The 27,941-nt window shown below is 44.9% G+C and overlaps 1 protein-coding gene across 2 annotated transcripts in view; it reads right to left on the bottom strand.

Annotated features, from left to right (window-relative positions):
* Positions 1 to 2,950: 2,950 nt before the first annotated feature.
* LOC140077391 (torsin-1A-like) overlaps positions 2,951 to 27,941 on the bottom strand; it is a 41,007-nt gene continuing 16,016 nt past the window's right edge. For both annotated transcript variants that reach the window (XM_072124515.1, XM_072124514.1), the window contains exons 4-11: positions 20,953 to 21,080; positions 12,497 to 12,750; positions 11,522 to 11,697; positions 9,624 to 9,751; positions 6,777 to 7,025; positions 5,499 to 5,736; positions 4,965 to 5,140; positions 2,951 to 3,075 (exon numbers count right to left, since the gene is read on the bottom strand). In XM_072124515.1, coding sequence (XP_071980616.1) covers positions 5,062 to 5,140; positions 5,499 to 5,736; positions 6,777 to 7,025; positions 9,624 to 9,751; positions 11,522 to 11,697; positions 12,497 to 12,750; positions 20,953 to 21,080 — 1,252 coding nt within the window. In that variant the 3' untranslated portion in view covers positions 2,951 to 3,075; positions 4,965 to 5,061. The remainder of the gene's footprint in view (positions 3,076 to 4,964; positions 5,141 to 5,498; positions 5,737 to 6,776; positions 7,026 to 9,623; positions 9,752 to 11,521; positions 11,698 to 12,496; positions 12,751 to 20,952; positions 21,081 to 27,941) is intronic.

Below are 27,941 nucleotides of genomic sequence, written 5' to 3'. Positions count from 1 at the left end.
CGCATGCCCTCTCCTGGGTGGGTGGAGAGCGGGCATGACAGGGTGGACTGGGAAGAGTTTCGGAATGCGTGGGTGGAAATGATTGGTGGATGGAGAATACCAGAATAGGTGATAGGGGGCTTTGAAGTTGGGGGGTGAAGTTTACTGTTTATTAAGGGCTGGCAAGAAGGACGAGCCTCATTCTGGCCAGAAAAAGAGTTCTACTTACAGTACGGATACTTTGTCAATTAAACCCACCTTAGGGTGTTGTCACACATTAAGGTTTTGACTCTGTTTCGTAACGGAATCAAAACGCACTGGGGCAGCCCGCGTCTGATCACATATGCGTTTGTATGTAAATGCATATTTGATTGCGTCTGCCTCAGCACCCGTACAGATGTGTGGAGAAGCTCCATTGGGGTAATCTGGAAAATAGGAAAATATATTTCCCAGGAAAGGATAAGGAAAACATTTCCTCTTTTGGCTACCTTGTAAGGAATCTCACTCAGCTAAACCAGTTCCCTACACTGTACTGACGAGATGCAAAGACATTGGGGGACATTTACTATGGCGTTTCCACCAGTTTTGTGGCGCTCTCACCACATGTTCTGCTCTCAGACCTATTTATTAGTTGGCGGCGCCAGAAAAAAATGCCTTTTTCCGCCTGCTCCGACTCTTCTCCGAAAAGGGGCGTGGCTTTGGCGGAGTGGAAACTCAGACACAATGGGGGACATTTACATAAAGTGTCAGTGTCTGCATTGGCTTTGTTACCGACCTGCTCTCGGTAAGAAGACACACATGTAATATTGTGTAGCTGTGCAGAGACATTTCTGGCGCCGAGACCATTTTCTGTCCCTGGGACCAAAATCTGTCCCGAGCACCAGAAATGTGTCCAACAGTCCCTGCTAGACCAGTTTTCTTTTGGTCTACTTTCCGCCAGTTTTCAGCGCCCAAAAAGGGCTGCGACACATATTAATTGTGTCTGAGTTTCCACTCCGCCAAAGCCACGCCCTTTTTCGGAGAAGAGTCGGAGCAGGCGGAAAAAGGCATTTTTTCTGGCGCCGCCAGCTAATAAATAGGTCTGAGAGCAGAACATGTGGTGAGAGCGCCACAAAACTGGCAGAAACACCATAGTAAATGTCCCCCAATTAATATGTGTCGCAGCCCTTTTTGGGCGCTGAAAACTGTCGGAAAGTAGACCAAAAGAAAACTGGTTGGACACATTTCTGGTGCTCGGGACAGATTTTGGTCCCAGGGACAGAAAATGGTCTCGGTGCCAGAAATGTCTCTGCACAGCTACACAATATTAAATGTGTGTCTTCTTTCCCAGAGCAGGTCGGTAACAAAGCCAATGCAGACACCAACACTTTATGTAAATGTCCCCCATTGAAACAGTGCTGTCTAAAGTTGGGAATCTGTTCCTTCTGGAATAGATATACTGGTTTGGCTTTAAACCCGCATCATGTTACTTCTTGAAAGTCATGCTTGGTGTTAAAAGGCTGCTTTTCAAGGTAGCTAAGAGGCATTGTTTTCCTTATCCCATCCTGGAAAACAGATTTACATATTTTGCCATACATTCACACATTGAAGGCCACATCAACTAGCTGGAGGAGGGTTTACTTAACCATGTACAGGGCTAGTCCCTTAAAGATTGATCAGTACCATGATATCCTCATACATGTTCTTTTCCTTTATTATTTACATATGGGTAACAAAAAGCCCTGGATTTCCCCCGTGTGGGGGCTTTAATCATCTTGACATACGGCAACACAGTCAAGAAGAATCTGAGACGGGACCAAGTGATGCTCTCAAATATCTTTCCTCAATTTTCTGTTTCCAAACTACCATGTGGAAAATATGGCCGAGGATCCATCGTTATGAGGCCACAGACCCCCACAGGTCTCTACAGATCACACTTGTAGACAACCCAGTCATTCACGAAGGACTGCTACCCCTCAACCTTTACACCTGGTTTCAGAGAGACCTCTGCTCCCCCATCTATTTTCTAGACCTCTAACCTCCACACGATTGTTGGCAATTCATTGTATATATATTTTGGAATGTACATTTCTGCAGCCTCTTTCAGAAAAAAAATTCTCCCCTGTGGGGTAATAAATCATGGCTGCAGCAACTCTGGAGACAAATCCTTCATCTTCTGTTCTTCCCTGTCGCTTAAGCTCAGCTCTCACACACATCTTCACATGCTCCAACTCCAAAGGCAGAAACGGCACAAAGATGTCGATGACGTTGTTTCTGATCAGGTCGCTGTTGTAAAATTCACCTATTAATTGAAAAATCCCATCAAAATCATAAACTGACCTGTCACAAGCACTGCGTAAAATTATAAGTAATAAGATAACACTAATCATGCTCTTCTGTCCAAAGCTCTCATGTATATACTGTGGGGCTCATTTACTAAGGGTCGCGGATCGCACTTTCGTCGGACTGTTCGTCGTTTTCGGGGATTGCACGGCTTGGTCAGGTATTTAACAGGTGTCTGTGCTGGGATTGTGTCGCACGCGATCGGTTTTTGGCGTAGCTGCGCTGCTTTCATGCAACACAAATTGGGGGGCGGGCCCCCCATGCGAGCAGTGGTAGGTTTCCTTTAAATCTTTGTTTCCTGCATGTATAATAAACGAAACTCCACATGTGAACACGGCCTCAGGTATGTGCAGTCTGACAAGAAATACTAAATACATATTTATTTGCATATTGAATATATTTATTGCCATCTGCGCTAAAGGAACAACCCCTTTAGGCTTCATTCACACAACCGTATGATTTCTCCAGTCCCATATTTACGGTACGGTACGGATACGGCCGTTTTCATAGTGCCCTCAGACAGTGCCCCTAAGAGTGACCCAAGTGTAACCAGTTTACCGAAGCACTAAATCGACTACCCGATTCCCGTGACACATCCTAATACTATTTCTGCATTTTATATGTAGTGGATATGCTTGATACTCACTTTGTCTCTTTTCCAGCAAATGAGAGGTTAATACTCTTTGTACATCTACCAATTGGATTTCTCCTCTTCTCTTTCTTTGTCTCCGGACCTCCAAAGCATAATCCGAAATAACATTTGCTCCACTGCAACTAGGATACAAACCAGAAAGGAAAAATATAACAAATCTATGAAATCTATGATTCCTAAACTTCTAATATCTGTCACGGTCTGGAAGTAAGAACCTATTTTGCCCACATCATGATGTCATCTACCATTATGAGGCAAATTTACTTACCTGGTCCTGTCGCGATCCCCGATTCGGACGGTCCGACGAAGATGAAGTCCTGCGCGATTCACGTAGCTCGTGCGCCCGAGTACCTGCATCCATCGCTTCCCCGCAGAGGTCCGCCGGAGTTCACCTTCTTCTTCCCGGAGCTTGTAAGTGCGTGTCTTGCGACACAAATCGAAATGTTAAATCCCGCGCGTAGTCCGAATCTGTTGGGTTGTCCGACGGCCCGTTCCCCCCGATTTGTGTCGTGTGCAAGCCGACGCCAATGCGGCAAAATCCGATCGTGTGCGCCAAAATCCCATGTTAAATGTGGCGCAATACGGAAATCGCCGGGAAACCCGGCGAAAATGTGCTCTGCAGACCCTTAGTAAATGCGCCCCTATGTTTCTTGGATTGCAGATATCAGGTGTACTGTATGCAGTTTAGTAACCACAGCTGCAGCTGTTACCATAGCCCACACAGCGCTGCCTCCCAGACACACAAAATCTTGGCTGCAATGTTGATGCAGGGAGCCTTAGGCTTCCCCCTCCTCCATTATGGAGGAGGCAAGCACACTGTTATGTTTGCCATCCCAGCCTGAAGTTTGTGTGAGTATTTGTCCACATGTTACAGCGTCTTCTCTTTGTTTTGCAAAATGTATACTCTTTTTTGTTTTTCATTTATCCCCTTAAAGCATCACCATCATTTCAGGGGATTTTTTTATATTACGTGGGGGAATGTTGTGAGCATTTACAGGTGCATGAAGAGGGATTACGGGCTGAGCAGTCTCACATCGCGTACAGACCGTCTTCCCAGCAATCACTTCTCACGTCTCTTTCTGGTGTCTTCCCCTTCTTTTTCAAGCATGCTGTCATATCCCCATTACTAAAGAAAGGCCCCCCCTGGACCTCATTAGCCCCAAATCGCACAGAGAAGGGGCTGGGGACTGTAGGGGATTTCTGGTGATGGTGCAGAAGGCGGCTTAAAAGGCGATTGGCCCATTCTTTAGGCGGTCCCAAAAAGTGGCTGAATTGGGCGGGCTTATTGGGGCCCGCCCTGTGGTTTAAAAGCATTGAGGGCATGTGGCGGGGCCTCTTTCCTTCTGCCCTCAGGACCGAGCGGTGTGAAGTCCCCCACCCACCCACCCTTGCCCTCAGGTTAATTTTCGTTTACAGGTGGTTTTCCGGTTTCTGGCTGTTCTCTGTCTTCCTTTCAGATGTCACAGCATTGGCGGATTTTCACATGCCCGAAGGCGAGATGAGATGAAGGCGAAATGCCTTCGGGCATTTTCACATGCCCGAAGGCGAGATGAGATGACGTCTGACGCCATTCGGGTGAAAGGTTTTTGCTCAAGAAGAAGCGAAGGGCCCGGATGGGCATGAATTTTGTTCCAACTATTTTGCATTTTTTCTATTTATTTAATTAATTAATTGTTTCTCTAAAAATAAATGCTGTGGCCCCCCCACATACCCACAATAAGAAACACGGTGTGGTGTCCATTGATGGCTGGTTTAATCTTGGAGGATTTAAAATTTCTGGGTCAAGAGCCTGAATATTTTGGGCTAAGTTTACAAGTCCCTACAGTCCCTCCAGTACAGTTAACTACATAAGGTTCACACCACATAGCCATGACTCTATGTAGGTAAGCACCGAGCCACCATAAATGTAACCACTACACATATGGTTAAATAGACCGGCTGGACATAGTCTGGACTTTAAATATACAGTATATCTGTGTTCCAAGTACAACTAGTTGGATGTGTAACTTACCTGGTAAAGATGAAAATGCACTTTCTGTAAGATACTCCATCAATCTTATCATGATAGTCCAGGTAAGGCATCAGAGAGTGTAACAGTTCTGGATGCATTAGGTACACATCATCAAATATGAAGAGAGAACGTTCACAGCGTGATACATTGCCTCTGATCCAGGCATGAAGCTGGTCCTGTAGGTAGAGATAAAGCATCATGGTCTCCAGGTGTAGTAGACAAGAAGGTGATCAGACCATCAAAGGCTGACATACAAAATAGGTAGGGTTCTTCATGTTCTTCATGTCCCATACATCAGGGACTTCTAAACATTTTCTGTATATGGTTCTGTCACTACAAAGCAACACTTGACGATAGATCAGTAAAAGCCACATTATTTTATGATAATAAATTATTAACAAGTCCTGATGAGTCAAATGAGAGGGAGTATATCTGTAGTATCAGACTACTGTTTGTAGTCTGTTACCATGGAGACATACAGATCAGGATGGGTGCTGTATACACTAATAGATATATTTATGTGCTACTGGTTACCTTGTATTTTTGGACTTGCTTGAAGTGCGGAAAGTGAAGCGGTGCCACAAATCTATGTAGGCACTTTTTCCACATGTACTCAGGGTAAATGTTCTTGATGTTCCAGTCCTGCCGTGCAGAGAGAGCACCAGGGGTTTCTTGGGAGTTTCATTGTTTAGGAATTGGGATACAGCGTTAGGGATCGCTTGCTTGGCCAGATGCTGCCCAAATATGTTCTTATCAAAGGCCAACTGCAGAGCTGGAAGATAGAAGACGGGATCATGACACTGATACGGGTAATAATCTCCTTCTAGGGTCCATTTACTTGGCCATCTAATGGGGCAGATTCACTTACCCGGTCCTGTCACGATCCAGCGGTGCCCTCTCCGACGCTGATTCGGGTTCTGCCGGGATTCACTAAGGTCGTGCGCCCGATATCCACTAGGTGTCGCTGCTGCGCTGAAATCTGTCGGAGTTCACCTCCTCCGCCTTGGTGTATGTGAGTGCTATTCTCGCGTTACAAATTTTCTTTAAAATTCCGCGGTTTTTCCGAATCCGTCGGGTTTTCCAACCGCCATGGTCGTGCGCCAATGTGCCACAATCCGATCGTGTGCGTCAAAATCCCGGGGCAATTCGGAAAAATTCAGGAAACCAGATGAAAATTCGCAATTCGGACCCTTAGTAAATGAGCCCCAATATGTCTAACCTACTCATAATTTTGTCCGGGAAGTTGAGATCAAGGCTGTGCACAAAAGTATAGGCTGTATAGGGCTACTAGGCATACATCATTGTTTCTGGCAGGGGGACCATCACTCTATTTACTTATATGGGTTATCCAAGTAATGAAACTTGGACACTGTGTCCCCAACCTTTAAGATTCAGGAATAGAAAAATATAGCGGCCATTTGGCAACCAAGGCATATAGGGGGTCATTTACTAAGGGCCCGATTCACGTTTTCCCGACATGTTAACCGAATATTTCCGATTTGCGTAGATTTTTCCTGAATTGCCCCGGGTTTTTGGCACACGCGATCGAATTGGGGCGCTGGCGTGCACGCAACGGAAATTGGGGGGCGTGGCCGAACGAAAACCCGTCGGATTCGGAGAAACCAGCGCATTTCAAAAAAAAATAAAAGTGTCGCTGACCTTCAGCAGGAATAGGATCGTGAACTCCACTGGACTTCTGCGCAGCAGTGACACCTGGATTGCCGCTGGATCGCGAATGGACCGGGTAAGTAAATCTGCCCCATAAAGTTTAACGTCTCTTTTTCTACAACTTATGTCATATAGTGCAATTACCTGTAGGATATGGCAGATCCACTCGCACATGCACATTTTTGCAGCCATTTTTACAGTAAACCTTTTCTCCTTTGGGGTAATAATCCATTTCTTCAACAACTCTGGAGACAAATTCTTCATCTTCTGTTCTTTCTTGCCTCTCAAGCTCGGCCCTCACACACATCTTCACATGCTTCAAGTCCAAAGGCAAAAACGGCACAAAGATGTCAATGACCTTGTTTTTGATCAGGTCACAGTCGTAAAATTCACCTGTTTAGTGGAAAATCCCATCAAAATTATAAACTGATCCTTCACATGTAATCAAAACCTAATTTCTACAATTCTCCTTGACCTACTAATCATCTATCTTGACCCTGGCTTGTCTTTGTATCTGTACTGCCCACCCCAACCTATGGCCTGATACTAACTCTCCACATGCTCCTCCTGCCCTGACCTTGGCCTGTAGCTGGCAATTCTTTATGCTTCTCAACAATGTCTATTGCCCAAGACCCAACGTCATATAGAGCACGACCACTTCGAGAGGTTGTGACTTGGTGGTCTCCCTGCAGTGACGCTCAGATCACTGACTAAGTTTTGATCAGATAAGTCACTTAGACACTGTTCTTAGAAGCACAGTGGCTTTACTGTTTGTTTTTTACTGTTTTTTCCTCCAAGAGAAGGAAGAAAGTCATGGACAACCAGGTGAGATTTATCACCACTTACAATTCACAATGGGCCCACATTAGGGACACTCTGTCCAAATATTGGGAGATCTTGCGAATGGATCAAACTCTTACTCAATATATACACAAAAACCCCTCGATCACATACCGTCGATCTAAGAATCTGAGGGATCTTCTGGTCCGTAGCACACACAAGGCTCAGACTCCTGACAACATATTTGGATCACGAGGTCCCAGATGGGGATGTCGCCCATGTGGTAATTGCGTTGCCTGTGTGAATGTTGAAACTGCCACATCTTTTTCCAACTCCAACAGGCAACGACATTATGAGATCACGCACACCATCTCTTGTACCACCTATGGCGTCATCTACTACGCCACATGTCCCTGTGGACTCATCTACATTGGCCTTACTTCCAGAGAACTGCGACGCAGGGTTCGCGAACATGTCCTGGGTATAAGAGCTTCAAAGGATGAAACTGATCTAAATAAACTAAAAACCATCCCTCGACACTTTAAAGAATTCCACGATTGCGACGAACTCCAACTAAAGGTAAGAGGGATAGACAGTGTACTGACAGATACTAGGGGAGGTAATTGGAGATGAATTTTGGCACAAAGAGAATCCAAATGGATTTTCCTTTTGGACACAGTCACGCCACATGGCTTAAATGAAAATCTTAGCTTTGCGCCTTTCCTCTGAGAGATAATTAACCCCCTCATGTCTTCGCCCCTTCTTCCCCTCCATCTTCTGGTTCCCTCAGTTATTTGTATTATATTTTATGTGTTTTGTGCTATTTGATGTTGGAACTACCTTGGTGGTCCCTCTCTTCATCATTTTATTATTCAATTTTTATTTTTCCTTGTTTTATTTGGTTCATTTGTTGTCGTATTAGTTGGTGTCTTTTATGTTTTCTTTTTTTCTCTCCATAGAGGTCATTGGATCGTGCCGCTCCCATCCCCTCACCATGTGCCTCAGCCAATATAAATATAGACTCATCGGTCTCTAAATGAGCTCCTTCATCCATATTATTCCTTTTTTCACAAGTGGTCACCTTTTGCACTGGGTTCACTCTTACTTTTTGCACTTTATTCACCTTATAATATTTAAACATTATGTTGCTTAGCGCACGCTCAATCATATTTTTGGTATATACATTCTTATGTTCGGAATGTACTATTTCTATTTTTAATCTTATGCCTACTTAATAGATTGTCACATTTTTTACTTTATCCAACATTTCCCATGTTTTGTCCTCAGGGTTTATGTGCAATATATCACTATTTTCATGTACTGTACTTTTATGCACTTTGTCATGGTATATCATGTCTTGCTGTATTTTTACCATACAGTATATTTAAAGTCACACACTAGATCATATTTACACTTCTTACACCAGTTCTCTTATATATCATTCTTAGGGCTTATGTGCAATATATGGTATAAGAAAACTAATAATGAATTACTACAATTATACCACCTGCTATTCTGCACTTCTCCGTAACATGGGTCTTTGCGCGTGCGCACAGTCCACCTTCCTAGGTAATACGCTGCTGCCGGCTGGTATGCGTATGTTCTCGCGAGATCTCGTTTTCTCGCGCATGCGCATTGCACCGCCGGGCCGCGGTCATCGCCGCACACGCCATCACATACTATTGTGGAAGGTGGAACTGCGTTTTTTTCTGGCTTTACCTGTCTCCAGGTGCTTATTACTTATCTACCCTACTATTGGTCCATGGCCTCTTAAATATCCGACACCCCCAACACATAGCACTCCCCTTGAGAAAGCCTAACGGCGAAACACGTGTCGGGGTCTGTGGCGAGTAAATCTTCCTTGTGGTATGGTATCTCTTCAATCCAATGTAGGCTCCCCATTTGGCTGTGCGAGTATGGTCTTCTTACCTTCATCTCCTTTTTAAGTCTTATAATTGTTCCTATCAGGGATTGTCTAACCTACCCCTTTGGGTCTCTTGGGGATTATATATCTCCCCCTGGCCATCACTAATCTTGTACAGCCATTTTTATTCGTTTCTGTGGTCTATCTATTACTGCCTGTAATTGTATCTATTATTTTTATTGTAACTAATAAAATTTCAATTTTTTTGTCATACTAATCTTTTGCATATTTTTTGTTATTTGGTTCAAATATTTGGTGTTTGGTTGTTGGATATGTTTAATACTCACTGTTTCTTGCTTTCAGCAAATGAGAAGTTAATATTCTTTGTACGTCAAACAATTTGATCTCTTTTCTTCTTTTTCCTTGGCTCCGGACCTCCAAAGCATAATCCGAGATAACATTTGCTCCAGTATCACTAAGATACAACAGAAAGGAAGGTAAAATGCTAAATATACAGTATTTACCAATGTCTTAAGAATCACATCTAGGACTAAGAACCTACTTTGACTACCGGCCCACCATAGATTTATAAAGGATGTTGAGAGCTTTGAGCCATTTACCATTCTGTGTCTTGGGTTTCAGAGGTCACCTGGTTTGCACAAGGGGATATGGGTCCATTTGTTATGGTTTTGCTTCCAGTCTATCTCCTTAATGATGTAGACCCATTGGACATAGTTATTTATCTATATCTATATGTAGGACATAGCCATATCTCTAGGTAGACAAGTACTGAGCCACCATGAAAGTAGCCAGTGCCACTACATATATATACACATGCATAAATGTGAATATGTATATACATATATAGACATGTTGGACCCCAGAATATACAGGCTGATAGTTGTTGGTCTGGACCCTAAATATAGTGGAAACCATAAGAAGGTTGAAACCTGTTCTGACATAATGACCACTGACAGGATAAAGATTCCTAACTCAAATTTTTTTCTCTCTACTAGACTTCTGTATCTCCCTACTAATCCGTCTTCCACTCACTAAACTTTCTCCTCTCCAATCTATTCTTAATGCAGCAGCAAGGCTCGTCTTTCAGACCAAACGCTACACAGATGCCTCCAGTTTGTGCCAATCACTGCACTGGTTGCTTGTCTCCTTCCAAATACAGTTTAAAATAATAACCCTCATCCACAAAGCTCTGCATAATGCTGCAACTCCCAACCTCTCATCTCAATATATCAACCAAATTGTGCTCTTCGATCTGCCAGTGACCTTAGATCATTCTCTACCTTAATGCGAGCCTCTCATTCACTCAGTCTCCAGGATTTCTTCCGAGCTGCAGCTATTCTATGGAATGCTCTGCCCCGGACTATCAGGCTTATACCCAACTTCCAAAGTTTCAAATGTGCTCTTAAAACCCATTTCTTTAGGCAGCACATCACACTCACTAACTGCATGAGACTTCAACTCTCTTTACTAACCCAGTCCTCCTCACGTCTCCTCAGGCTTCTCTGCAGTCACTTTCACCTTGGACTTTGTATACAAGATGGCGGTTGATGGCTGGTTCAATCAAGCTGCCTGATTCTTTGGCCAGTCTGGAGACTAGGCCCAGAACACAGGTCCACCCAGTTATATTTCACTAACGTGCCTCGGGGTGATCCCTGGATCAGGCTGCGTACCATCAAGGGAGCCCCCAACCTTCATCACCAGGGTTCCCTACACACTGCGGTTGCCCTAGGGAGAAACCTACTCTGTCAGCCTCTCCCTCCATTTCCTTGCACACACCACCTTCTGGAGACCTTCCAGGCTGTGGACGAGGCCTCCGCTCCTGATACCAAGCCCTGTCACCACAACGTGCCCAAGGCTGCACTAGCCAGCCACTCTGGTAGACAGGACCCCAACTTCCTCTAGTCACCGAAAAAGGTCAGACACAGGTGGGGGATGTTACAAAAGGAAGGCCGGGGAGTATAAGTTTCGGGTATCATTTGACACTCTCAGAACAGGAATGATTGTGTCCATTTGTGTTCTATTCAGATGTTGTGTTACATGTGATGCCTGATGAAGAGACCTAAGTAGTCTCTCGAAAGCCTGCAACTATCATCATCCTTTTTAGTTTTTCAATAAAAGGTATCAACAACTGAGGGCTCACAAGTTTCATCTATTCAACCACTGACTAACACAGTACATAGAGTCTTTTAGTCCTGCACCAGTGAGTTCCAGGTGTGTAACTTACCTGGTAAAGATGAAAATGCACTTTCTGTAAGATACTCCATCAATCTTGTCATGATAGTCCAGGTAAGGCCTGAGAGAGTGTAACAGTTCTGGATGCATTTTGTTCACGTCCTCGAAGATGAAGAGAGAACGTTCACAGCGTGATACATTCCCTCTGATCCAGGCATGAAGCTGGTCCTGTAGGTAGAGATAAAACATAATTTATGTGCTTCATATATCGGAGCTGAGAAAGTCATTGGACCATCAACGCCTCCAAGGTGGACCATACACATTCAAGAGCTCCAGCTTCAGGCCCCCCCATAACCTTTTGTCACCAAAATAGTAATTTTCAAAGTTTTTGTCTATGTCTATTTTAGTATAAGTGACATACATTGGTTTTCATGTCATTTTATTTTTAAAAAATAGACCTCACACACTTGTCAATGGCTTCATAAATTTTGATCTCAACATAAATGCTCCAAAATGTGGCCAAATTCACCATTTTACGCTCTAACTTTCTTTGCCATAGTGCAAGATTTGCTGCACTTAATGGGGCACATTTACTTACCCGGTCCCTCGGAGTTCCCGAAAGTGTGTTGTCCGTCCAGAATGCACAGCTTCTGCGATGCACTTAGATTGTGCGCCCGATATCCTGCATGTGTCGCTTCCACCGCTCAGGTCCGCCGGAGTTCACCATCTTCCTCCCGATGCATGTAAGTGCTTGGCTTGCGACACAATTTAGAAGTTAAATTCCACGGTTTGTCCGAATTTGTCGGATCGTCCGTCGGCCATGCCCCCGATTTGTGTTGCATGCGCCAAAAACCCCTTTTAAATCCCTGTCCCAGCGGCGCGTGTGGCCCTTAGTAAATGAGCAAATGTATGATGCCATAGCAGTGGGAGTCTCTAGTTACATATAGGAGAGGGTGATGCTTGTTTTTCCTTATTCCCATTAACCCACGAGTATCTGGTTTAGGCGAGTTGTGTATTTTCCTTATACCTTATATGTTTTAACTTCACTCTCATGTGGAAAGCTAAGAGTCGTCACAATCTTGTGCACAAATTTACTGTCCAGACCCATCGGATTAAAGTGTTTGGCCAGGATCCTTGCGGTGTAGCTCTTGCCGCTGCCTGTCAGTCCATGGAATGAGAGGACGAGGGGTTTTACCCGATCTTCATTCTGCATTAAGCTCAGGATCACCTCCCTGGCTAAGTGCTGCCCAAATAATCTGTTGTCCAAGTCTTCCTGCAGAGCTGGAAAGAAAGATGTGCATTGTCTAAAGTAAATACTCTTGTACCAAAACCCTATACCAGTGATGGTGAACCTTTTAGAGCCTGAGTGCCCAAACTTCAACCAAAAGACACTTAATAATTACAACGTGCCAGCGCAGCAATTTAAGCAGTAATTTAATTCTCCCTGTTCTTTTACAACCTTCAATCATATGCGCCTCCAACCCAGTTGAAAGGAAGAAGGCAAATTTGTCTATCATTGCAGGAAGATTCTTTGAGTCCTAACTGGTAAACTGCGTGCTAGGGTGATGGCCTGGATGCCCAGAGAGAGGGCTCCGAGTGCCGCCTCTGGCACCCGTGCCATAGGTTCGCCACCACTGCCCTATACTATACAGTCTATGAGTATACTAAGACTATACTCCAGTGTTTCCATTCACTGACAGCAAGCAGCAAACTTTAAAACGGTAAAGAATAGAAACACAAAGGACTTTGAGCAGATACATTTTATTTTTTGGTTGTCGAAAGAAAGTATAACAAAATGATTATGATGAAACGTATGGATACCACATCTGTGTGCCGTCCATATGTGTGTTTCACTTAAACACCATCAGGTGACCCCTCAAGAGCATGTGTTATTCTTGACCAACTTTGCCTTTTTTTTTGCATATTTGCATAAACAGATGACACAAGGACCAACAGCTCAGCAACATATTACACACAGATGACCCGTGGTTCCATTGTTTGTAGCCTAAGAACAGCGCATGCCCGGATTTATGTTCACACAAAGGATATGGCAGTGGTCTTTGGCCTTAAAATCTGCTCTAAAAATCTCCCTGATCTGTCTCCCCAGATTTACTAAAAACAGTGCAGTCTGTACTATGTGCAGTGTCCTGTGTAGTGTGCAGGGGGCGCCAGACTCAGGATTTCTGTCAAACTTTCTTCATGAATCTGGCGCCCCCAGCACTGCCCCGACAGAGTGCACCAACTTTTTTTTAGTGCACCTTTTAACATGGGGCGTGTGACACACTTCTGTCTGACTTTGCAAGATAGTTGTGACGCATGGCCTGACTGAGCACTGGAAAACCAACTTCAGTGCAGAAATTTTTATTGCGTGAAGAATAGTGCAGCCGCACCAAAAAATGGTTGTGTGCGACACAAATGTGGCGCAGACACTTCCTTAATATTTGTGCCAGCAGTTTGCTCATAAGAGAACATGCAAAGTCCGAGATAAAACTGGTGCACAGCCCTTAGTAAATCTGGGCCAACGTGTGAACGCAGCCAGAAGCTGAGCATTGGTAGTGGATAATCCTCATTGTGCAAACACTCACTGCTGTTTCAGTCTCTAAAACTGTGGCTAGACAGGCCAGGGCGCCTTTTTTTCACTTACGGTACAAACAGCTGTTGCCATGAATATAACCAAGAAAATTTGTATATAAATCGCCTTGTGAACAGGGTACGGGACTGCTGTCAGTAGGGGCACTGCATTGTCTGATTGGGAAATCCTATGCTACATGGTGGGTCAAAGATAGATAATGAAGCAATACAGTTTCACCCCTCTGATATACAAAGTGGGTCCTCCAGAAGGGGGCGCCCTTTCCATTGCCACTCTTGTCATCCTACTTACCTGCCATGTTGATCCTCCCCTCTGCAGGGCAGCACTGGCAGGTGGGGGGCACTATCCGGGTATAACAGGCCAGCTGGTCACATGACGGCCGTATGTAATCCTGGATGTACCCGACGTAAGAGAAGAGGCTGAACACTTGGTATAAATCCTACAGCTTCATGGTTGCAAGGGATTCTCATTAGAGAAAGCGGAAGATCCAAGCGAGACGACCTGAAGTCCCTGCAGCTTTCACTTTTATTTGGTTGCGTATCTGTACATTTCTGTACAGTCACCAGACCAGTTATACCTTCCTCAGACACACCTTACCACAGAGTCCTATACAATAAGATGATCTGTGACGTATTCATCGTCATGTGGCCTGACAGGGGCTTTATCAAGTTTGCAAGTTATCCCCTACTGAGAGTAAATGGATGACCGGCTGATCGGCGAGGGTCAGAACACTCGTGGGTCCCACCACTCCTTTCAATAATCTGGGAGCGTTGGAATATCCGCCATTTACATGTATTATCTATGAAAGTGTCGGAGAAAGCAGAGTGCTGTGTTTTGGTAATTTTCAACATTCACATGCTATTGAATGGAGGGGCAGGGCTGGCTCCATTACTGGGCATACCTGGGAAAGTGCCGGGGGCCCAGAGCTGCTGGGGGGGGGGGGGGGGGCCCACATAAGGATGTACATAAGGAATCCATGGGGGGGTGAGGAGATTTATATAAAATAACTACGAGGGGACTGTTTGGGATGATCAAGTTCAACCAAAGAAGGGAAGGGATTGGATGAGGAAGAGATTCATGTGACAAAATTCTATATAACATAACCGTCAATGTTATTTAGGCATCTAGACCCTTCTAAACTAGGGAAAATTTTAGTGAACTGGAGACTGTTTTAGTTTCTGAATTTTTAATGGCACCACGTGAGATCACTACAAAGGGGCCCACTAAGGCTGCACAGCCCAGGGGCCTACTGACACCTGGAGCCGGCTCTGCTTAGGAGGCCTGTTCAACCTTCCACTCCACCCATTAATGAGAACGGGACCCCTGTTATAATCACCGTTGGGTGTCCCAGCAGTCGGACCCTCATCAACTTGTTATCCCCTTTTAATTGAATAATGTTGAACGGCAATATATAAGTATAAGCCATATACTGTATATTGATATTTTGGAAAACCCTGTAATATGTGTGGTTGGAAAGACAGGCTGGTTCCTCCGGTCAGGGAATGCAGGGTTCATATACTTTGATTTTAACTGCTTTGATCTCCAAAAAGAGCAGTGGCGCCAAATGTGCATCCAGCCGCTTATCCTCTGCCATCTACATGGGGCGCAGCAGAAGTTCAAAGTAGGCAAAAGTATATTTGGGAGTGCTGTGTAAGGGATAGGTGCAGGATCCACATCCGGGTCACACCTATCATGCACAGAACATATCTAAGTAACAGAACAAATACTTTATCCTACTGCCGCGATTATCAGGTTGTGAAGAACCTTGGTATTAAAAAAAATACACTTGGGTATAAAAATGTGGCACAAAAAAAAACTGAGTAGAAAAATACATTTTATATATTCAAAAACCTTGTCCTTCAATGCTGGACAGAAGGCAATGGGGGACATTTATCAGGACTTGTCATACAAGTCATATAATAACCAGAAAATCGGTAAGATTTAATAAAAAATAAAATACAGATGTGACAAGGGTAACATTGAAGTTCTTGTTCCGTAAGGGAGGAAGATGATCGCATGGACGGTCCTTCTTCTTAGGTTACATTCACACGACTATGTGCTCACAGGGGCAGTAACCCGGGTGTAGCGCAGTAGGAGGGGTGAGCGCTCCTCACCCCTCCCCTCTCCATAGAAAGATGAGCGGCACCGTGCCATGACCGGGTGCTATAGACCTCTACAGATCCGTGGTCTGGCCCATGGCTTCCAATATGGTTGTGTGAATGGGTCCACTCAGCATCTAATTGGACAACATCTCCTCCGTCTTCTTGGCAGAAGACAGGAGTTGATAAAAGCATGACGTGTGGATATGGGACGGACCCTCACTTTATTTTAAAACAACTTAGGCAAGAGAAAAACACCTGGAAAAAATACACAACCACATAACTTACTGAGTACTTTTTTAAAACATTTTTATATCTATATATTTCTATTGAGATATTTCATTGAGAAATTTTAATCTCTAGGCAGATACTTTAAATATGGGCAACCTCTACTCATCCCACAGCACTCAGGAGAGGAAAAAACCCTGTGGAGGAAACCTCTAGGGAACCCATGGCTGAAGAATTGCCCTTCCCTTTGGCTTAGGAAAATAGCCCAACTTCATCTCATCCACAGTCAATTGAGAAATGTACATGATACAAGATAAACCGCGTCAAAGTTCAACAAATAACAGACAATCATTTTCATAGCATTATACATGTAAGGGTACATTCACACAGCGTATGCCCGCCGTGCGGGCATACCGCCATGTGCTGGAGGTGAGGAGGAGGTGACCCCTCCTCCCTCCATAGAGAATAGCGGCGCACGGCCGCACACATGCCAAAAGATAGAGCAAGCTCTATCTTTTTGCGGTGTGCGGGCCGGATCGGTGCCACACATGTGTGGCACCGCACCGCAGATGGCACCGCATCTGCGCCGCGCCGCTATTGCCGTCTATGGGGACGTACATGTGGCCGCAAATTTGACGGCCATGTGAATGTGCCCTAAATTACTGATGGAACAGGGCGGGTGGGAGGGACATGTTTCTTTCTCTTCACACAAAATTCAGGCGTTATAGGTCCCCTCTTACCACCGTCATGTTCCCTCTTCGCCTATGGCTCCGGAGTTGCAATCTTCTCCTCTCTTTGGTTTTACCTTTTTCTCTTCATTCTCAATTTTCCCATTACATTACCTCAGCTCGGTTTCAATGTACTTCATCCTAAAATTGCAGAAATAATACCACCAAATAGGGTGTTACAGTGCATGTATGTATTTATATGTATTTTCCTGAGGTTTTGCAGGTTGTCATTGGCTGGCAATCCAGAGTGTCTAGACACTTATAAATATAGGATTTGTCTAGCGCTCTGGGTCTCTTTCATGATAATTGAGTATTCGTTTGAGTCTTTTGACTCTAGTCTGTCTCAGAAAGTGCCTTTCTGTACACTGCATTGCTGTCATGCTGCTGGTGCAGCAGGGCTGACCAAGCTCCTTAGGGTGATGGCACACGTTCAGTTTTTCAGATGCAGTTTTTGAAGCCAAAAGCAGGTGTGGGTTGTAATGGGTGAGACAAATAATTGAAAGGTGTTGCTCCACCTCCTACTTTTACTCCATTTCTGGTTTGGGCATCAAAAACTGCATCGGAAAAACTGACCGTGTGACATCACCCTTAGGAGATCTTCGTAGTAAAGCTGACCACTGGTCCCTGCAAGCCATTGGATCAGACCAATTTTCCGCCCAATGGTAGTGGGCTTTTAACTTATCTGTGTGGGACGGAAGATAATAATGGATGTTCAAACACAGGTATAAACTGATATCCATTCCTTGTAGTAGTAGCACAGCTTCTGCTGGTCCCTCAGTATAGGAGTGCAGAGGTGCCCTTTCATCTAACTTTGTCTATCCTCTTTACTGCTTGATGTCTGAGAAGTAGAATTAATGCTAATTGCATATTCATTTACATTTTCAATTTCAACTCTTTTTTTTACCAGTTTAGTGAAGCAGCAGGTCCACTTGTTGCACTATTGTAAAAACAATAGTAAAAGTTGCTTCCATGACCCACGTTATTGCTACTGGTCTACGGTGCTGCATCATAAGGACTAAGGTCCGCATTGAACATTGGGTAAAACAAGAATGAATTGAAGTCCCGTTGGCCACCAGAATTTGATGGCTCACTATGGGCTCTAAATATAGTAAAAAGCAGGATATTTCCAAAAAACACAATGGGGCTCATTTACTAAGGGTCCGAATCGCGCACTTTCATCGGGTTTCCAGACGATTTCCGATTTGCTCCGAATTACCCCAGGATTTTGGTGCACGGGATCGGATTTTGGTGCATCGGCGCCGGCTTTCACGCGACAGAAATCAGGGGGCATGGCAGTCGGACAACCAGAGGGATTTGGAAAAAACGCGGAATTTAAAAAAGAATTTGTATCGCAAGATCAGCACTCACATACACCGGGAAGAAGAAGGTGAACTCTGGAGGACATCAGCGCAGCAGCGACACCTGCTGGAAATTGGGCACACGGACCTTAGTGAATGCCGGCAGACCCGAATCAGCGTCAGACAACGCGCCGCGGGATCGGGACTGGACCAGGTAAGTAAATGTGCCCCAATGGTTGACATTTCCAGAAATAACAACCCTAGTTGGCTATCTAGGAGAAACTTCCAGGTACAAGTTGTTGGAGGGGATGGGGGCTGTTCTGCTTCTTTCATTCCAAAGACAGAATTAAAATAACAAAAGTGTTAAAGGAATGATGATACCTTTAATGGCCAGCCAGAAACATTATAGGGCTCATCTACTAGGGGTCGCCCGCAAACTTTTGTCGGACTGTGCACCTTTTTCGGGGCTAAAACTGCTTGCACAGGTATTTAAGAAATGTGTGTGTGCTGGGATTGTGGCGCACGCTACCCCTTTTGTGGCACAGCTGCGCTGGCCTCCATGCCACTCAAATTAGGGGGCGAGCTGTCAGACAGTCCGACTGATTTGGACTGAGCGCGGGATTTAACTTTTAAATTGTGTCGAAAGACTAAAAAGATGGTGAACTCTGTCGGATCTGAGCAACACATTCATGATTTTGGGTGCTCGATCTTAGTGAATAGAGGGACAGTGCAGTTTCTGTGAACTCCAGTGACTGGGTATGTAAATGTGCCCCTATATTTGGAAACTTTCAATGCACAGAGGCTCCTTCATCAGTCAAGTTTACAATTGGACAATGTCAGCCAAACCTACAGAATTTGGTAAGACAACATGAAAATCTAGTTTTTGTAGGATTGTTTCGGCAAATAAATCCAAAATGAATTTCCACCACGTGGACAGGTTGGTTGACCAGTCCAGACAAGTTTGAAGCCTCTTGACCTCCAAATTATGTCAAATCCACTCGCACATGCACATTTTTGCAGCCATTTTTAGAAAAAGCATTCTCCCCTTTGGGATAAAAATCCATGTCTTTAGTAATTCTGGAGACAAATTCTTCATCTTCTGGTCTTTCTTGCCTCTCAAGCTCGGCCCTCACACACATCTTCACATGCTCCAATTCCAAAGGCAGAAAAGGCACAAAGATGTCAATGACCTTGTTTTTGATCAGGTTGCAGTCGTAAAATTCACCTGTTTATAGAAAAATCCAAACAAAATAAAATGGCCTGTCATACCTACTATATATAATATTAACCATCTAGAATTAGTGTGCCCACTTCTCTCAAGGTAGCAGCGTTTGCTCCTAACATTGTTCCCAATGACTACTTTTTTCCTTTAGTACCACTTTATGTAAAGAACCCTTTTCCACTTACCCGACTTTGACTTGTTTCCTCACTTCACTATCATGTGTCATTTTTGACCTTGGCTTGTCTCTGACTTGATATCTGTTGCCACCCCAGCCTGTAGCCTTATACTGACTTTCCAGATGTTCCATATAAATCCATATTTTATTTCAGTACACATTTGGAGCCATATACAGGCAGTGCCCGGGTTACATACAGGATAGGTTCTGTAGAATTTGTATGTAATTGGGAACAGTATATTTTATAATTGTAGCTCCAGACAATTTTTTTTCGGTCTCTGTGATAATTGGATTTTAAAAATGTTGGATCTCTAACCAGGATTAACAATAAAGCTTCATTGCAGGCACATTTAATAACTGTTATAGCTATTGTAGCCTGGGGCTAAACTACAGTAAATTACCAATTACCAGAGGTCCGTTTGTAACTAGGGAGCGCCTGTATTGTTTATTTTTAGACTTTCCACATGCTTTGCCTGCCCTGACCTTGGCCTGCACCGGACTACTTTTTTGTCACCTTCTTACCAGTGATCCTTCTCCCATAGACAACCATCTAGACAAGTACCACTTGAAGAGAAGGCAACCTAGGGATCTCCGTGCAATGATGTCCAAACTGCGGACTAGGTTTTATTCATGGAGGTAAGTGAGACACTGCTCTTAGGAGTGACCCAAATTTACACAGGTGACTCAGTGGGGCACATTAAAAAGACAGAAACTTCACTAAAAGTGCTCTTTTCGTGTATAATGGTGGGTACAACCGATTCATGCGCCAGAAATCATGACTCTGTCGCTTCCCCACATTGGCCCGACAGAGTTCACCAACTTTTTTTGTGGTGCTTCTATAACATAGGGCATGTTAAATACGGCTCTCGGTCCGAATTAGTCCAACCGGCCGACGTCACGTCCCCTAATTTGTGGCACATGAAGGGAAGCGAAGCTGCGCCACAAAATGGTTGCGTGCGCCACAATAGCGGGGAAAATACTTCCTAAATACCTGTGCAAACCGTGTTCCCCTACAAGAACATGCAAAGGCCAACAGAAGTGAGACGCAAAGCCCTTAGTAAATGTGCCACAGGGGCTCAATGTGACAAATTGTAATATTATTTTAGAGACTTGTTATGTTTGTTGGATATGTTTACTACTCACTGTTTCTTGCTTTCAGCAAATGAGACGTTAATAATCTTTGTACATCAAACAATTGAATCTCTTCCCTTCTCTTTCCCTGTCTCCAGACCTCCAAAGCATAATCTGAGATGACATTTGCTCCAGTCTCACTAAAATACAACAGAAAGGAAGGAAAAATTTGACTGCATGCACAATACATACCCGTAAACCCCAAACATCTTGTCCCCTTAAATAAGGAACACACACACAGAATTAGCTTAACCATAATGTGGAGTGACATCAGGGAGTCGGCCACAGCTTTTATTTAAATTGTCATAACATTCTAACATATATACTCATAGAGTATCAACTTTAACTTTTTAACCGTATAACCTCCAGGATTAACAATAAGAATTAAAGGGGCACCTGAAATGCCAGCCTCCTTGGAGGGCATGTAGGTCCTCACTCCAACCACACACCGCCACCAGGGCCGATTCTAGCCATATGCGAAACACGTGTCGGGGCATTGTCTGTGTGTGATCCTCTCCTTGGTATGGTATTACAGCCACTGGTTTACAGCTTTGTGTTGTACACTCTGAGTTTACTTACTTTTGGGCATTGTCCCATCTTACTGTGCACTCATTATTCTTATTAGTGTGTTATAATTTGTACTGGCTAGTTACTACCGTTATGTGGTATACACACAATTTTATATCATTTGTGTCCGTTCATGTATGCTGTATTATGTTTGGTTTTTAACATCTATTTTGATTGAAATAAAGTATATTTATGGTTATTATTTGTTTCTGTGTTCTTTTGAACCTTTTTTTTGGTAATATAATATACAGTAGACACCAGATTAGTTCAGTCGCTACAAATGGAAAATAATATTCGTAGCTGATAAAGGCTTAGCTTAGTCCATGCAGGTGGAATATACAGTATTTGGTAGAGAATTAGTTCACTTTATGCACAGGGGGCATAATATAGTTGCTATACAGCTGGAATATACAATAGCGGATACCAGATTAGTTCAGTATACGAAGAATACCATTTGCAGCTGAATTATTTCAGTCTGTGCAGGTGACATAAGCAGTAGCGGATGGAGGACTAGGTGATGCAAGTGAAGTATATACAAGCAGTCCCTGGGTTACGTACAAGATAGGGTCTGTAGGTTTGTTCTTAAGTTGAGTTTGTATGTAAGTCGGAACTGTATACTTTATTATTGTAACCCCAGTCAAACTTTTTTTGGTCTTTGTGACAGTTGGGTTGTCATAAGAACCAGGATTAACAATAAATCTTAATTGCAGACACCTGTGATAACTGTTACAGCTGTTTATTGTAGCCTAGGACTAAAGCACAGTAATTACCAATATCCAGAGGTCCGTTTGTAACTAGGGGTTGTATGTAAGTTAGGTGTTCTTAAGTAGGGGGCCACCTGTAGTTGTTACTAGTATCCTAAGCCTATCTATACAAAGCTGAGCAAAAATCAATAGGGAGGTAAAGAGTTGATAAAATCTTTGGGGAAGTTTTGCCTCCATGCACACACCAAGGATTAACAACCTGATATTGGAGCACATACAGTTCCAGCCCCTCAGTACCTGAGCTCTGTTCTTTACTGCTCTCTGGCACAGCAGGGGTTACAGTCAGCATTTCAGAGACTTCCCCCTCACTCAGCAGCTCCTGCCGGCAAACCTGTGACACCCGACACCCGGCCTGCACCTGTGTAGCTGTGATCCAGTGACTCTTCAGGTCCTGAGGCTCACACACTCCTGGGCTCCTCCACCTGCAGTCTCCTGCTGCTCCTCCTGTCCTCCGGTCTCCCTGCACAAGGTCCAGAGAGCGGGAGCTTCACTCATGGCTCCTCACTAATGTTATCTACACGTGGAGGCCGGAAGGACAGGAGAACCTGTCAGCAGGCTGGAGATGCTTGCAGTGCACGCTGTCAGGTCACAGCGTGTATACACACCACGCCCCCCGTCCCATCTCCGCTCTGTATAGTAATCGCGTCTGTGTTCTTAAAGAAACAGACGCGATTAATTTCATGGTGGGTGATTCGGGCGGCATTGAGCGCCCGAATCACCCACATTACAGACGCCCAGGGTGCCGCTCTAATCAAGGCTCGGGCATCTGCCGCCTGAAGCGAGATTTTCATCTCGCCTCATGGCAGATGCGGCCCTGACCGCCACAGATGAGGACATGTTCACCTACATGTCCCTCCGACCCCCACACATCAGGGACAATGCCCTTTCAATACCGTCCTGCAATCCAGACAGGAAGATATCCAGCCCTATATCAGTTAAATGTACCCCGTCGGGCAGCAACAGGCCCCGATTGTCCCCCTCCAACTCCCTGTGTCTTACAACCACTCCGCCTCTCTCTCTTACAAAACGGGAAACCTTAGTATTTAACAACCTTCTACTCCTCTCCACACCCGCTGCGTCTCTCGCACCTTCCCATCTAGCCCTGGGAATGATCTCGGACCAAACTAAAACAAATTTAGAAAAGAATGAAGAAAACCTCTCCAAATCTGACTGTATCAAAGAGATCAATTCCCCCAGACGAACAGAGCAAAGATCATTGCCCCCCAAGTGCAGAACCAGTATGGAAGGGGCTCCAGAGTAACGACTAATATCGACTAATTCTGGTAACGCCTGCAGCCAACGCAGGCCCTTGATTCCCCTCCAACGGACGTCTGCGTCGTAGAAGCCGAGGGATCGTCCACCTGGCCGCAGCAATGCCCTCTGCTCAGCCCAGAAAATAAAGGAATGACCCAGAATCCATACAATAGGGCGGGAATGTAAAAAGAAGGAAGAAATCAATTAATAAGTAAGTCAGGACGAATATATCCAGCAAAACAATCGGAGCGCCACCACCCTATCCTCTGGACTTCAGCATCTGATAAGCCCAATTCGCTAGCAGTAGTCGCAGCGCCAATCCGAAACGAGTGCGTGCCGAACTCACCCGGTGGAAGACCAGCAGACACAAGCGCCTTCTTAAACACCACAGAGAATTGGAAACGCGTGAGTGGGGAACAATTCGCATGCGATAGAAATTGAGATCCACCCACCCTTACACCCAAGAACCTCTGTACTGCTGCCACCGGGCAAGCCAAACCAGCCATAGGACGCAAAGCCACCCAACAACCACGACCAAAAACGTCAGTTTCTGATCGCCGTATACGAAACCGTAAACCCGCAGTGGAGACCGAAACGTCCTCGTACAGGAGCCCCCCGGCCTAGACGCACTTGGAGGAACCAACTCGGAAATCCTAAGGGCCCCGAAGAAAGCAATAACAAAAGCCGCTTGGAATAACTGTGTCTCAAAATGATCCCGACATACGCATTCCAACGCAGGCAACAAACGCAACAAAACCGAAAAAGAGACAGGTCGGCGCGATTCCCGACGCACTGCCTCCTTTTTGCACCCCTTAATAACCTGCCGAATAAAGAAGCTACGCGTCACGTCCGCCCAACCGTGCAATCTAAAGAAAAAAGCGATACCCGATAGCCGCCGCTGCGCCCCCAACCCAGACAAACCCTGGGACCTCAATTTTTCCAGGTAACGCAAGGTAACTTCTAGCCGGGAATCTGCGCCAACCTCAAACCCCGCCCCCGCTACCTCGCACCACTCCCGCCATGCTTTACCATGTGCGGACCACGTAGATGGGGCCAGAGAAGACTGGATCAACGGCAGAAGCTGGCTTCCAGGGTTGACCATAGGAAACCTGGGCACGGGGTCCCCTCCGCATCCACCGAAGGGCAAAGCGACCGGAACACCTGCCAACGAAAGCGTGAGAGAGCGTCAGCTACCCTATCATGAACCCCTGGAACGTGCCGCGCCTTAAAGGAGATATTGTACTGTAAACACCGCAACACAAAACGACGCAACAAGCACAACACTGGGAGGGAAGAGGATGACAGGCTGTTCACTACATGAACAACGCTCATATTATCAGTCCAAAAGACCACCAACTTATTCGCCAGCAGGTTGCCCCACAACTCCACCGCCACCACTAGAGGGAAAAATTCCAACAAAGTTAGATTAAGACACCACCCCCAGTCTTTCCAATGCGTGGGCCCAGGGCCGGATTAAGGTTGGTGGGGGCCCCTGGGCGCAAAATTTGGTGGAGGCCCCCACTAAGTGCAGCGTGCATACACGTCCTCCTGCTCACTATTCACGAAGTAACACTGCTACATACAGCCGCCTGATCCCCAGTAATACATCTATATACAGCCGCCTCGCCCCCAGTAACACAGCTACATACAGATGCCGCTCCAGTAACACAGCTACATACAGCCGCCTCGCCTCCAGTAACACAGCTACATACAGCCGCCTCTTCCACAGTAACAGCTACACACAGCCGCCTCGCCCCCAGTAACACAGCTACATACCGCCGCCTCATCCCCAGTAACACAGCTACATACAGCCGCCTCGCCCCCCAGTAACACACCTACATACAGCCGCCTCGCCCCCCAGTAACACAGCTACATACAGCCGCCTCGCCCCTAATATACACACATACAGCAAATACACACACATTCAGTATATACAGCATTTTCACAGACATACGGGAAATACACACACATTCAGTATACAGAGCATATACATACATACCATATACACAGCATATAAACATAAACATACATCATATATATATGATGAGGCGGCTATATATATATATATATATATATATATATATATATATATATATATATATATATATGCATGCATATATTTAAATGTGCACATATATATGCTTATACAAATATATGCGTGTATAAAAACAGTAAATGCATATATACACATATACACATATACACAGTATATACATATATAGACAGTAGATGCATATATACACAGTATATACATATATACACGGTAGATGCATATATACACATATACACAGTATATACATATATACACGGTAGATGCATATATACACATATACACAGTATATACATATATTGTAATGATGGCTCGGGGATACAGGGACAACAAACCAGACAGTGAGCCCTAAGTCTGAGCCCCCCAATGCTGTCACCTGCCTACTTGCCTCCGGTATCCTATTGATACGGGACAACCACGAAGACGATCCCTTCCTAGGCCACAGTGCAGACAAAGAACACGACAAACAAACAATACACAAAGGTAGCGAAGTCAGGTAAACCGGGTCACAACGGAGAGAGCAATATATAAGCAGAATCAGAAAGCGAGAGCCGAGGTAAGTAACGAAAGCCAAAGTCAGAATGCCAGAGAAGTCAATATAAGAACAAAACGCTGAAAGGACTGGGGAGCTGAAAATACGAGTATTACCAGCGCTGGGAAACCTGTGCTGGGAAGTAATATAGGTGACTGGGGAACCTCCCCTCAAGGTGACTGGAGGAGGGATCTGTCATTCACAGCAGGTTAACTGTTGCTAGACTGCAGGGAAGCGGGTGTGGTGCAACAATCAACCCTGCAGCAATCTCAGTCTCAGTTCACACACAGGAACACTGAACAACCTCAACGCCTTCTAAGCCGCATACTGCGGACAGAAGACGATACAGGCAAAGACGTAACAGTACCCCCCCTTTTATGAGGGGCCACTGGACCCTCACTATTCCCACCTGGTTTAGAAGGATTTTGGCGGTGGTATATGTTGAGGAGACGTGGAGAATGGAGATCTTTACCAGAGACCCAGGTACGATGTTCCGGGCCATAACCCTTCCAATGGACCAGATATTGGACAGAGTTTTGTACCCTGCGGGAATCCAAAATCTTTTCTACCTCAAACTCTAGTTCACCTTGGACCACCACAGGAGCTGGTGGTTTAGTCACGGGTAACACGGGAGGGATATATTTTTTCAGAAGAGATTTGTGAAAAACATTATGAATGCGAAGAGAGCTAGGTAATTGTAACCTAAAAGAGACGGGATTAATAATTTCATTAATCGTGTATGGCCCAATGAATCGAGGAGCAAATTTCCCAGATGGCACTCTGAGACGCAAATTTCTTGTAGATAGCCACACTCGTTCCCCCACATTATATTCAGGACCGGGAGATCGTTTTTTATTAGCCTGACGCCGTTGGGTATCTTGGGCTTTCACCAGGTTCGACAGAACCCGTGCCCAGACTGAGCTCAGCCTTTGGAACGTTGCTTCAGCGGAAGGGTTAACAGACTCAATGTCTTGGCAGGACGAAAACTTTGGGTTGAACCCGTAATTACAAAAGAACGGCGACATTTTAGATGAGGTACTAACCCTGTTGTTTAAGGCAAATTCGGCGAGCGGGAGGAAGGATCTCCATTTCTCCTGGTTATCGGAAATAAAGCATCTTAAAAACTGTTCAAGCGATTGGTTAAGTCTCTCTGTCTGCCCATTAGTCTCAGGATGGAAAGCGGAAGAAAACGAAAGAGAGATTCCCAATTGACCACAAAATTCTCTCCAGAATTTAGAGACAAACTGTACCCCCCGATCAGAGACAATATTTTCTGGTATACCATGAAGACGCAAAATATTGTTTATGAACAATGAGGCCAATAATTTAGCACTGGGTAATTTCCTGAGGGGTACTAAATGACACATTTTCGAGAATCGGTCACAAACCACCCAAATGACAGTTTTCCCTTGAGAGACAGGTAAGTCAGTTATGAAGTCCATGGAGATATGAGTCCAGGGTTTTTTAGGCAGAGGGAGAGGTTGGAGAAGTCCCTCTGGTACTCTTCTGGGCACCTTAGACCTGGCACATATATCACATGCTGCTACGAACTCCTGAACGTCACGTGACCACGAGGGCCACCAGTACAACCTTTCTAAGAGATACTTAGTGCCGGCAATACCAGGATGTCCGGCGAGCACAGAACAATGGATCTCTTCCAAGACCCGGAGCCGGAGATTATGTGGCACAAACAATTTACCCATAGGAAGATTACTAGGCGCAAGATCTTGAGAGTTCGAGATAGCGGTGGCGAGGTCATGGTCAATAGCAGATAACACAATACCAGGCGATAGAATCTTATCTGGGACAACCTCTGGGGTATTGTCGTTACCAA

This window comes from Engystomops pustulosus, chromosome 9, assembly GCF_040894005.1.
Source record: "Engystomops pustulosus chromosome 9, aEngPut4.maternal, whole genome shotgun sequence".
Lineage (NCBI taxonomy): Eukaryota > Metazoa > Chordata > Amphibia > Anura > Leptodactylidae > Engystomops > Engystomops pustulosus.
This window is presented reverse-complemented; position numbering and strand designations above follow the sequence as displayed.